The 12,575-nt window shown below is 48.8% G+C and overlaps 2 protein-coding genes across 2 annotated transcripts in view; one reads left to right on the forward strand and one right to left on the reverse strand.

Annotated features, from left to right (window-relative positions):
- GINS2 (GINS complex subunit 2) overlaps window positions 1-1,366 on the forward strand; it is a 111,793-nt gene extending 110,427 nt beyond the window's left edge. The window contains exon 6 of the mRNA XM_030204552.1: window positions 1,312-1,366. The gene's annotated coding sequence lies outside the window, so the exon portion shown is untranslated. The remainder of the gene's footprint in view (window positions 1-1,311) is intronic.
- The window catches only part of GSE1 (Gse1 coiled-coil protein), a 527,218-nt gene that overhangs the window by 86,649 nt on the left and 427,994 nt on the right, over window positions 1-12,575 (reverse strand). The window contains exon 3 of the mRNA XM_030204548.1: window positions 1,320-1,538. Coding sequence (XP_030060408.1) covers window positions 1,320-1,536 — 217 coding nt within the window. The 5' untranslated portion in view covers window positions 1,537-1,538. The remainder of the gene's footprint in view (window positions 1-1,319; window positions 1,539-12,575) is intronic.

The following is a 12,575-nucleotide window of genomic DNA, read 5'->3' on the forward strand; positions in this document are numbered from 1 at the left end:
AGACTGGGCATCCAAATGGCAGATGACATTTAATGCGAGCAAACTGATGCATGTGAGAAAGAGGAACCTAACTATAGTTACATGATGCAGGGTTCCACATTAGGAGTCACTGCCCAGGAAAAGGATCTAGATGCCATAAGCTGATACGTTGAAACCCTCTGCTCAGTGTGCAGTGGCGGCTAAGAAAGCAAACAGAATGTTAAGAAATTATTAGGAAAGAAATGAAAAACAAAAAAGAGAATGTTATAATACCGCACCTTGAATATATATATTTTTTGTTACATTTGTACCCTGCGCTTTCCCACTCATGGCAGGCTCAATGCGGCAGGCAATGGAGGGTTAAGTGACTTGCCCAGAGTCACAAGGAGCTGCCTGTGCCGGGAATTGAACTCAGTGCCTCAGTTCCCCAGGACCAAAGTCCACCACCCTAACCACTAGGCCACTCCTCCACTCCATTGTGTGCAATTCTGGTCACCGCATCTCAAAAGAGATATAGTAGAATTTAAGAAGGTAAAGAACAGCAACAAAAATGATAAAAAGGATGGGACGGCTAGGGCTCTTCAGCTTGGAGAAAAGACGGCTGCCTGAGGGGAGATATGATAGAGGTCTATAAAAGAATGAGTGGAGTGGAACGGGTAGATGTGAATTGCTTGTTTACTCTTCCAAAATACTAGGACCAGGGGGTATGTGATGAAGCTACTAAGTAGTAAATTTAAAATAAATCAGAGAAAATATTTCTTCACTCAACATGTAATTAAACTCTGGAATTCATTGCCAGAGAATGTGGTAGTTAGCTTAGCAGGGTTTAAAAAAGGTTTGAATAATTTCCTAAAAGAAAAATCCATAAGCCATTATTAAGATGGACTTGGAAAAATCCACTGCTTATTTCTAGGATAAGCAGAGTAAAATCTGTTTTACTGGTTTAGGATCTTGCCAGGTACTTGTGACCTGGATTGGCCACTATTGGAAACAGGATACTGGGCTTGATGTACTTTCAGTCTGTCCCATTATAGCAATGCTTATGTTCTTAGGTTTCTCATTAAGGTCCTCAGAGATCAGGCTTTCATGACATCCAGAATGACTATACATGAGACATTTGCATACAAGAGAGAGAGCATGTGCAAATCTGTCTTATTCATATTCAGCACAGATATCCTGGAAACCTGTCTGGCTGGGTGACCCCTGAGGACTAGGTTAAGAACTGCCTGCCCAAGTGACCAATCCCACTTTCTCCTGGGAATGTTCCCTCCCACCACCCCACCCCCAAATCTCCATTCCGGAAATATCTCACCCTCGTTTTCCTTCCCCCAGACTCTTACCTCTCGGCTCCTCGGCTTGTTTGGCGAGTTTGCGCAGTGCGGCAGCAAAGCTGGAGGAAGGCGCTGATTGGACGGACAAAGTGCTGTTAGACGCAGGACTGCCGTTGGGTAAAAGTGAGCCATTGAGAGGTGACGGGGTGAGGGGGCTGACAGTGGCAGTGGTCCGAGTGGCTGTTGAAAGCATTCCTATGGAAGGTGACTTTGGCTCATGGCTCATGCCTGAAATAAAATGTAAAAAAAAACCAAACAAACCCATTAAGAAATGAATAATGCTGAAGGTTGAGAATTTTACATTGATTCTACCTATATACCCTGCAGGTATGTTCGTCCCTGAATTTGTGCCTATACAGTATACAGCTACTTGAGAGCCATTTTCTGGTAAAAACTAGAGGTTACCGGCTCCCAGTCTGTCCAAATTCTCCTCAGACTGTGGCGTCAGATCAAGATGCCTCATGCAATAGACTTCACACTACATAATTCTCACAGCAACCCTCAGCTTCTCTCTCTCCCCTCAAACACGTAAATATCCCTGCTACACAGTCTGCAGTTTGTAAATTATATAGAGATATCTAAGTTCTATTAGTTATGTTTCCTGAAAATGTTCAATAAAAACAAGCAGCCATGGGATCAGCCTAGGGTACAGCACGTAAACTCAGCAGAGAGACATGATTTACAAGATGAGCACATATGAAGATGGTTCAAAAACATGTGAGGACCGACCAATCCTGTCTGAGCAGGTGAATAGTGCCCCTATATGAGGAGAGATCAGGCCTGAAATCAGATACTCTCTCCAAACATCTCAGTGCAAGAAATTAAGATCTTTCATATAAATTTTAAGTATTGAATTGCTGCTTTATTTCAAACATTTTTATTGAAGTTTTAAAAACTGACACGAAACAACAGTTGACAGGGAAGGCTCGACCATCAGGCCACCTGAGGCCGGGAGGGGGGGGGGGGGCCTCAGGCGGCACTCTTTTGGGAACGGCATCTTCCCCCCTTCATTCCTCCACCCCGTTCCCCGATTTTACCTTCTTTTAACGTTTTTTTTAAAGCCAGCGGCGGCAGGGTTCCAATACACTGCCCTGCTGCCGGCACCCGCCTCTTCTCTTTACTGTGGCTGCTTCTCTGATTTAACTTCCTGTTTCCTGAGAGGAGGCTGCAGTAGAGAAGAGGCCAATGCCAGTGGCAGGGCAGCGTATGGGAAACCCTGCCACCGCCGGCTTTTAAAAAACGTTAAAAGAAGGTAAAATCGGGGAACGGGGTGGATGAAGGTGAGGGGAAGATGCAGAACTTGTGCACCCCGACATATCAGCCTCTAACAAACCAGCCTCTAACAAACCAGCCCCTTGACAAAATGGCCCCCTAGAAAAAAAAATGCAGTGCCATATTCTGGGCAGCCGGCCGTTTTGACAGTGGCCGTTATGTCAGGGGCTATTATGTCGGGAGCTTTTTTGTCGAGGCATTTTTGATCCGGTACCCAGAATTTGGCCGGGGGGGGGGGGGGGGGGGGAGGGGGGGGAGAAGGGGCGCATCTCAGCCCTTCCTCAGGTGCCATCTTACGTTGGGCCACCCCTGACAAAAACTGAGCCACATGGAAAGCGAAACTCGAACACCACACACGCCCTGCACAGGACTAGAGCACTCTTAGGAGAGTGCTGAGTAGCACAAGATCTGGTTCCCTCAGACATTCAAAGGTGTAACCTGAGGAACAGGGTTCAATTCCTATTGCAGCTCCTTGTGACCCTGGACAAGTCACTTAACCTTTATTCCACCTGAGCCCTCCAGGGACAGAGAAATTACCTGTGTAACTTTGGCTGTATCACAGAAAGGTGATATATCAAATCCACGACCCTTGACCCTTTATCACAACAGAATCAGGAAAGGGAAGACCCAGTAGGGTGCCAGCAGCGACAAGTAAACTACTTGAAGACCCGGGAAAATAACTAGGTCTTAAGAGCATATTTAAACTTATTTTCAGAAGTGCAGTGTGTGGAGGCCTAAAGGCATCATGCTCCACAGGCAGGGCGCAAGACTTCAACAGGCCGGCAAGCTGGGCCTGCAAAGGTCAAGTGTTCACGGCTGGAGGGCTGGCTAAGAGAAGCAGTGCAGAGGTCTCTTCTGCTTCAGACACAGAAACCTCCAGAGGTAGATACAAATTTTTAACAGTGCCTGTTCCTTCTACACACACGCGGCACTGTTTCGTCAAGGAGAGGGTGTATCCAAGAAAGAGATGCTTCCTTGGCATGAGTGTGCACTGTGTCTCTCTCTAACACTGATATTGTCAAACTACAGATATTTGGCTAGAAGTGGCCATCGTGGATGACAACGCAGAAAGGGAAGGGGGCAAAGGATCCATAACAGCATCTAGCACATTTGGCGGTAATTCTGTAACTGGGTGCCTCCGGGTAAGCATCCCGGCAGTGTATTCTAGAACGACAACCCAGCAACCAAGAGTTGCTACAAAATACTAGCGTAGCCTGGGATCGGGGTTCCTAACAGTAATGTTCCCGTGTTTTCAGCAGCCATAGACCTGGCGTAACTAAGGCGCACAGAGAGTATTCTGTAAGTTATGTGCATAACTAGGAGACCCTCCCCCCCCCCCATGATGTCTCACCCATGCTCTTGGCATTTACACATGCAAGGGGTGCTTAGGCATAGGATTTGCCCCTTACTACAGGCACAGATCTAGTGCACAGTGTAAAGTGACCTCAGGGTTTCAAATCCCAGCTCGTCATCACCCAGAAAGGAACGGTCACGTCTCCGTGACCAGATCCATCCGAGTGTCCGCAGGAGACAAGCTCTGCAACGGTCACTGCCCGAGGCGCACCTTTCCCAGGTACATCCTTTTCTGCAAGGCCCCTTAGACTAATTTCACAGTCTGGAGGCTTCTGTACCTGCAGGGCTTATGGACCTTTCTGGGGTTCCACAGTGCCAAAAAACAAAGGAATAACGGCTTTGATTTGTAGACAAGCACTTTGCTTTCTAAGCCACAAAGGAAAACAAGTGTTAACCGGAGTGGAATGGAGTGGCCTAGTGGTCAGAGCACCAGTCTTGCAATCCAGAGGTGGCTGGTTCAAATCCTGCTTGCTGCTCCTTGTGATCTTGGGCAAGTCACTTAACCCTCCGTTTTCCTCAGGTACAAAACTTAGATTGTGAGCCCTCTTGGGACAGAGAAATATCCAGTGTTACCTGAATGTAACTCACCTTGAGCTACTACTGAAAAAGGAGTGAGCAAAATCTAAATAAATAAACCACAAAGGAGAAGAAAATAACTTCTGAATACACAAACAGCCCTTAAACAGAATATTATAGGCAGTGGCGTAGCCAAGAGTGGGCCTGGGTGGGACAGGGCCCACCCAGAATTGTGGCACTCTTGCTATGGCTGGCAGACAGCCTCAAACCCCGCCAGCTGAAGACTTTCTCCTCCTAAGGAGGTCGGTGCTCGGCAGCTGGCAACACTTGCCTCGAGCTGACACCAACAGCAGCCCCTCTGCACATGCTTAGTTTTCACGCATGCACAGACTGCTGACCTTGGTATCAGCCAGCTCGAGAAAAAAAAGGGATGACTGCCTGAGCAGGAGGAAATCTTCAGCTGGTGGGGTTTGTAGATACCTTCCTGCTCAGGTATTTCATATTTTGGGCTTGCAGAAGGAGGAAGAGACCAAGAGCAGAGAGCGGAGCAAAGCAGAGCAGAGGGGGACCAGGTATTGGGGGGGGGGGGGGGGTGAATTCTGTGCTCACCCACCTTGGACTCAGGCCCACCCAAAATTGGCATTCTGGCTACGCCCCTGATTATAGGGACATGTGCTTCACTGGTCCTTTTCTTTTGTTACTGGATGAACTCTGGTTAACAGTCCTATTCTGCTGGTGACTGGTGATCCGATGCAGGGGACTTGTAGATGCTTAACCTGCGATGAAGTCTGATCCCCAAGAGGGCAAGAGGCTGGGAGGGAGGGGAGGAGATGGTAAACCAGGTCTCTAGTGCCCCTTAATGGTAAACCTGCGCCGTGAGGCATTTCTCTTCAAAGCCATTTTACCGGCTGCAACAGCTTGACCCTGGGGCACGGAGCCACCTCAATGCCACGTCACACCCAGCACTGGGCCACACCTAACGGTAGCTGCCACAAAGCATCGCACGGGTACTTACAAGGGGAAATTTCAAAAGCGGAAACTGAACCACAAACCAAGCAGATCAGTGATCATCTGAAGAACAGACGTCTGCACTCGTAACACATTTAGCAGCACCACACATGCAACGACACCCTGATGGAAACCATCTCATGTCCTTGTTAGTTGCTGGCATAGGATGAGACTGAATCAGAGAGCAGCCGACTGAAAGTTACGCTTTCCCAATCTCGCTGTGAGCCTGGCCACATACACAGAGCCAAGTCTGGGGCACAACCTCCAAACAGATGTTGTAAGGTCCCGTCCCAGAGAGGAGAGGATGCATTTACTGCCTAACATTCATATGCTCTTGAAAATCTCTTCTCACATGCTGTGCTAAAGAGACTCCAACAACTGGCAAGGTTTAGTACCCGTTACTCCTTGGTCAGAATCCATGTTGTGGCTACTCCACTGTCATATAAACATGTAGGCAGAAAAGGACCCTATGGCCTACCCAGTCTGCTCTCCCTACTGCTCCCTTAGAGATCCTATGTACTTGTCTCAAGCTCTCTCGAATTCAGATACTGTTTTGATCTCCACCACTTCCACAAAGTATTATTATTTATTGCATTTGTATCCCACATTTTCCCACCTATTTGCAGGCTCAATGTGGCTTACAGAGTCCTGTTATGGCTTTGTCATTCCAGGATGTCAGATACAATTAGTGATGTGAAATGTGCCCCCTCACCTCAGGGCCCTGGACCCCCCTCCTGCCGAAGTCCGTCTATGCCCCTGATTTTGCTCACACCTTTTCAGTAGTAGATTGAGGTAAGTTGCATTCAAGTACACTGGATATTTCCCCAAGGGGTCACAATCTAATTTTGTACCTAAGGCAACAGAGAGTTAACTGACTTGCCCAAGATCACAAGGAGCAGCAGTGGGATTTGAACCGGCCACCTCTGGATGTCAAGGCTGGTGCTCTAACCACTAGGCCGCTCCTCCATGCCTGTATACTGGCTGACTGCTGGATTTATATAGATGTTCAATAAAATTGTTTCAACTTTCTAAACTAGACCCTCACATCTGTGCACTCATTAATATGCAAATGAAAAAACCCGCTTCACATATACAGTGCATATCTGCAAAAGGAGGCATCCAGAGGGGTGGACCATGGACAGGAAGTAAGCAAAGCTCTCATTTAGGAAGGTAAATACGGAATACTGTAAGTTACACATGTCCATGCCAGGCCTAAGTGCAAGCACCTACATTGTTAGATGCCCCGATACCAGGTTACTCTCCTACAACGAAACCTAGGCACCCTACAACAGACTCCTAATGCCCGCCCTCAGAGCGCCTGAATGGAGGCTCCCAGGCATAGAATTGGCTCGATTCTGCTTTCTAAAGGCTGAAATGAGTTATGATGGGTGGGGGTGGGATTAATAGTGAGACCAAATAGAATCTGTATTCTGCCACAAAGGAAAAAAAACATTTTCCAGTATTTACTCAAAATTAAGAAATTTCAAAGGCAGGGTATAAAGAAATCAGATACTGAAAGGGGTGAAAGGACATGTATTTAATAAAGCACTTCGCCGTAAGACAACCACATGCAGCCTAAAAGTCTATTAAAACTGCAACTTGCCAGAGCAAGGCATAAGTACATAAGTAATGCCATACTGGGAAAAGACCAAGGGTCCATCGAGCCCAGCATCTTGTCCACGACAGCAGCCAGGGCACCTGGCGAGCTTCCCAAACGTACAAACATTCTACACATGTTATTCCTGGGATTTTGGATATTTCCAAGTCCGTTTAAGTAGCGGTTTATGGACTTGTCCTTTAGGAAACCGTCCAACCCCTTTTTAAACTCTGCTAAGCTAACCGCCTTCACCACATTTTCCGGCAATGAATTCCAGAGTTTAATTACACGTTGGGTGAAGAAAGATTTTCTCCGATTTGTTTTAAATTTACTACACTGTAGTTTCATCACAGAAAGAAAGGCAGCAGGATGAGGTAACACAGGAGGATCCCGGGGCTGTGAACCATCTGCAAAAGACACAGGGCCTGGAGCCCTCTTCATATCCAACTGCAAACAGTTCAGGAAGTTTACCACACAATAACACTAAACCTCCCCACCCAGCAATCTCTGAGTCCCTGCCCCAACACCTGAAATAACCTGTGTGCCAGCCGGAAGGCTTTACCCATCTCCACCACGTGCCTCTGCTTTTAAACAAAGATCAGAGATGGTAAAACACTGGCCCCTGGCAGTTTGGCCTTACGCACAAGGTTCATTCTCTCATGCTACCTACAAAACAAATCAATTTGGAGACTCCAGGCTGAAGCTTAACCTGATCAGAGACAACAGTGAACAGCGCCAGACCCCCATGAACCTTCCTGTTATGTCTTCTGTCTTATCATGCTTTCTATCACTTTTCTGTTACTTTGGCATCACCTGTACCACTACACCCCCCTCCTCCACTGTTAAGGTACCGGGGGGGGGGGGGGGGGCGTTAGACCACCAGGTTTATTTTTGGGGGGGGGGGGGGGGCTTGAGGTTGAGGACACTGGGTTACCAGGGGGGGGGGGGGTTGGGGAGAGAAATTGAGTTTGTGGCCACTAGAGCTTTTTTGTGGGGATGGGGGTGAAATTGTGCTGGGGGGGGGGGGGGGCTGGAAGTCTACAGGACCTCTAGCCTGTGTTGCCAGCTTGTGTCGGGAGGGATCGGGAGGACTGGAGGTCCTCCAGACACCGTGTCGCTGGCTTGGGGTGGGGGTTCGGGGAGGGGCACTAGGCCACCAGGGCCTTGTAGTTGCGGGGGTGTCTGACGGTCCCACGGACCTCCAGCCCCTGTGTTTCACAGGTCCGGGCTGGCAAAAGCCCGGACCTGTCAAAACAACTTTACCCTATGATCAGAGATAATAGCGCGCATTAATTTGCATCTCTGATTAAAGGGGTGCTAAAGCCCCGTGCTGTTCCAGTGCTATTTTTAGAGCGCTGTTTGAAACAGCGCAGGGCTTTTGATCATCTGCCTATCAGTGCTCCGTGTTTTGAGTACTAATCCCGGCTTGGACACCCAGCTCTACAGGCTAGAAGCAATTCAGAGGAGGCAGAACACAAAACAACTGCCAAAAATCCTACTTAAAAGAGCTACTGGATGGGAGGCCACTGCGAACTCTGCCCAGGTCATGACCATCTGTGTGGGCCTATATGAGGAGAACATGGCGGACTCCACTCCCTGAACAGAACCCTGATTTGCAAAGATGGAGAAAAGAAGGATCGTGAAAGATTGGAAAGCAAAAACTGCTATCAGACACAGGAGCACGGGTTCCCGAGACCCACCTTACATCCAAAATACTCCCCCCCCCACTGCTGGCCAGACTCAGGCCCTGCTTGTTAATCTCTTTGCCTTACATCTGTCTCTTGACAGGAATGAACTTATTTCCCCCTGTCTGCAGCAGGTGCTGAGCTGCTGCCGCTCTGACACACCAGGGAAGTGAGAAAAGGATTATTAAAGATTTATCCAAGAAAGCAAAGGGCAGGGCGTCACTCACACAAACAAGAAAAGGAACACAGGCCAGAACAACCTACCCATGCAATTACACTACAGAGCCAGGCCCAGGGGAACCGCTTACTGACCCATTATTTTGCATAAGCCAAACTCCGAAAAGTCCCTTACTGAGCCTACAGAAACGCCTACTGATTTGTGAATTCTGCCGCACGTCCCGGCACCTTACTTGTGACAGAAATAAAAGTGCACAGGAGAGAAAAAAAAAAAGCCATCAATACCCAGCATTCACAAGCGAACTGTTATAATCCCTTGGTATGATAATTACTAGTGATTTCTTTCCTATGTTTTCCTGCTGGCTGGAGCTGTCTAACCTGCAGACTTTGAGGGAGACACCTAGACCTTTGTCCTTCCATGTATTTGGGAGACCCTGTCTCTACCAATCTGACAGTAATTAGATGCCAGTTCTCTGGTAAATGATGGTGACCTGGGGCTGCAGCTGAACTTGCCTGACCTTTATCCACTTTTACTTTCTGCTGGGTGAGTCCAGATTGAGAACTGACAAACCTGCCTCTTAAAACTTACGCTTGTCTCACTGGGAACAGGGCATTTTTTAATGTTTTCCACCTTACCTGTGCTATGACCTCCCGTTCTCCCTACGTAGTGAATTATCCTACCCGAGATTTCAGTTGGTTTTAAAAACACACTTGTTTACAAAGGCCTTCCTCGGCCTGGTGTGGTTGAGCGCTGGGGGCAGGCTCACCGTGTTGTCCTCTTCACCTTTTTCTCTCCTTTTCTATTGATTTCTCTGTTCTTGAACTATCGTAGTTCTTTTAGTTATGTAGTAAACTGAAAACCGATGTTTGGTTTCTTTTTCAGAAGGGCAATTCATAAACCTACCAAGAGAAACGATGCCGTAGGTTTTATTGTTTCCTATCGGTTTCAAAAGAAACCTGGGCCTCCTCTGCCAGGTTGGCTCTGCAGTATTTAATCTGATTTTAACAATCTGCAAATGCTATCTACACTCCAGGCCTAAAAGACTAGCCTGAGAAAGTTTACACAGCCCAAGGAAGCTGGTGGATTTTTTTTTCTCCTAGTGACTCTGGCTGCCCTGCTCCAGGTGGCACAGTAAAACAGTTAGGTATCTTTCCATCTGAGTGGGAGAATGGAGCTGCGGGCATGACATTTATCTGCGGCTGCTAGCAGAGCGGAGCAGGTGCACTGTCACCATGAATCATCTACACAGACAAAAGTGAGCACAGTTCTGATCGCCAGCCAAAAGCAGCTTCTGGGAAAGCCATCGCAGGGAGGTCTGGTCACTGCGGAGAGGATCCTACACAAACCAGCACTGAAGAGACAGGAGATTTATACCAGCATGCATTAAGACTATGAGAGAGCAAGGAGGTGAGGAAGAAAGGAAAAGCAGTTCCCTCAGTCCAGGGCAGGGAGGGACTCAAGCAGAGCAGTTCAGAGCTCATTATTCTGCCTCTCTGTTAGTCTGATTTCCAGATTTACAAGACAGGCTCAGGGAAGAGGTTTCCCTCAAGGCCACACAAAAGAGAGGCGCAGTGCCCCTTGGGTGCACGGAGCTGGAGATAACATGGCGCCGTGCACCAAGGGGGCATGCGCGTTCGGGCCAGCGGGGTGCCCAGGACAGAAGCAAGGTGGGCGCGTTCCCGACGCGAAAGGGGCACCCCGCTGGGAGAGGGGGGAGAGGAAACGGGGTTTAAAAGCCCTGGGGAGGAGCCCGGACAACCTCTTTCGCATCCGGGCTCCAGGTGCAGCAGCTCACCTGCATCCGCCCCACATCGCGACCCTCCGAACAGGCTCTCCTGCATCGGGCAACCAGCGATCCAGGCTCTCCTGCATCGGCGACGACGATCCAGGTCCCCCGCACCAGTTCTCAGGCGCAGGGGAGAAGAAGCGAGAGAGGAGTGCAGCACTGCGGCTGCATCGGCATCGCGGAGGCTCCAGGGCCGTGCAGCAAATCGCGAAAACGTTAACCCCCCCCCCCCGAAGGCGCAGCAGAAAGAGGGCCGAGTGTTGCAGTGCCCTTCCCGGCTCCCGAATCAATGGAAGCAGGTACAGATGCGATCGAAACCTGTCCCACACAGGAAATCAGAGCGGAGGACGGACGCAGCGCATCACCCATGCAGGCAGAAGAGAAGACAGTGTTCGATGCAGACCAGAGCGACGCAACCGAGACGCCACCACTGAGCACCGCAGACAAAAAGAAAAAACAAAGAAAGCAAGCAAACAAGAAGGCAGCCGTCATATCGGCCAAGAAAAAGAAAGCCAAAGGAAGGCAAGATGCAGCCACTTCAGGAAGTTGGCCGCACCCCCACCAGCATTCCCGGATTCCCTGATTTCCAGATTTACAAGATAGGCTCAGGGAAGAGGTTTCCCTCAAGGCCACACAACGTCATTTCTCATTCACAGCATGAGATTCCTGGCTTCCAGTCCCAGGCAATGTCCACTTACTGTAACATGAAGTGGTGGGAGAGGGTTGCAAACCAAAACCATCACCTAGAGCCATCCATCCCATCTGAAAACACCCCCAAGGCTGCCCGCTTGGAAACAGTGTGCTGCCAGGGCCAACGTTAGGGGAGGGGTTCAAACAGCTTACCCGAGGCTGATGATACAACCTGCTGGGGCCTTCCTGCTCTCCCTCAGGCCACAGCTTGTTCACCACTAGCCCTGTGAGTCCAGAACCACCCATCCCAGCTGCTCAATTAGTAAGGAAGTGTGTAGATCCCTGGTCAGCTTCATTTGGGACACAGGACACTTGTTGGAACTACACATATCCTCAACTGCAAGGGACTGCCAAAGCTCCGCTATGAAATGTATCCATTCTTCCCCTTATTTTAAAAATTAGGGAACCAGAAATCCTAGAACATCTCATCTTCTCAGGCACCGCCAGCAGGTGTCAGCAGAGCTACAGAAAATCCCAAGCAGAATCAGCAGACAGATGGAAAAAAAAGTGGGAAATGTTTTATGGGGGGGGGGGGGGGGGGGGGCGCCCTAACTATCACTCTCTGTCTTCAGTGCTGCTCAAGCGATTATCCATTTCTGCACATTCGGCCAAGCACTGGATTGATGTCCACAACATCCATTCAGATAACTCCAAAAAAATCCAAATGGACGCAAGAGAAAATCTTTGCTTGAATCAGGGCTCTGGACACGGCTTCTTCTTACACCCAGTAGAGCAAGAAACTACGGGAAAGGGCAGGAGAACCCTGGGACCTCAGGAATGGGATCCCCCTCCCAAACACACACATAAAGCAGGTGTCCACCGACTCCCCTCCTCAGGGCCACACATCCAGGCAGTGAATTATACAATGGTGAATAAAACCAGATTCTCTCTGATAACATTCACAGTATTCCACTTCGGACATCCCAAGGCTGCCTGGAAATTCAATTTCTTTGGTCTGTGAATGCAAGACAGAATCCTTGGCTAGGACAGGTTAAGAATGGCACTTAGGAGCTGAGCGGTCAGTGGGCCGGAAACAGGGCAGTTGCCCTGGGCCTTAATGCTAAAGGGGACCCACAAATCTGAAGGAGATACAACCACCTCGAGTGAATTCCTTCAAAAAGACAGTAAATATTTATTTATTTTTGTTATATTTGTACCCCGCGCTTTCCCACTCATGGCA

This window comes from Microcaecilia unicolor, chromosome 5 (genome assembly GCF_901765095.1).
Source record: "Microcaecilia unicolor chromosome 5, aMicUni1.1, whole genome shotgun sequence".
Classification (NCBI taxonomy): Eukaryota; Metazoa; Chordata; class Amphibia; order Gymnophiona; family Siphonopidae; genus Microcaecilia; species Microcaecilia unicolor.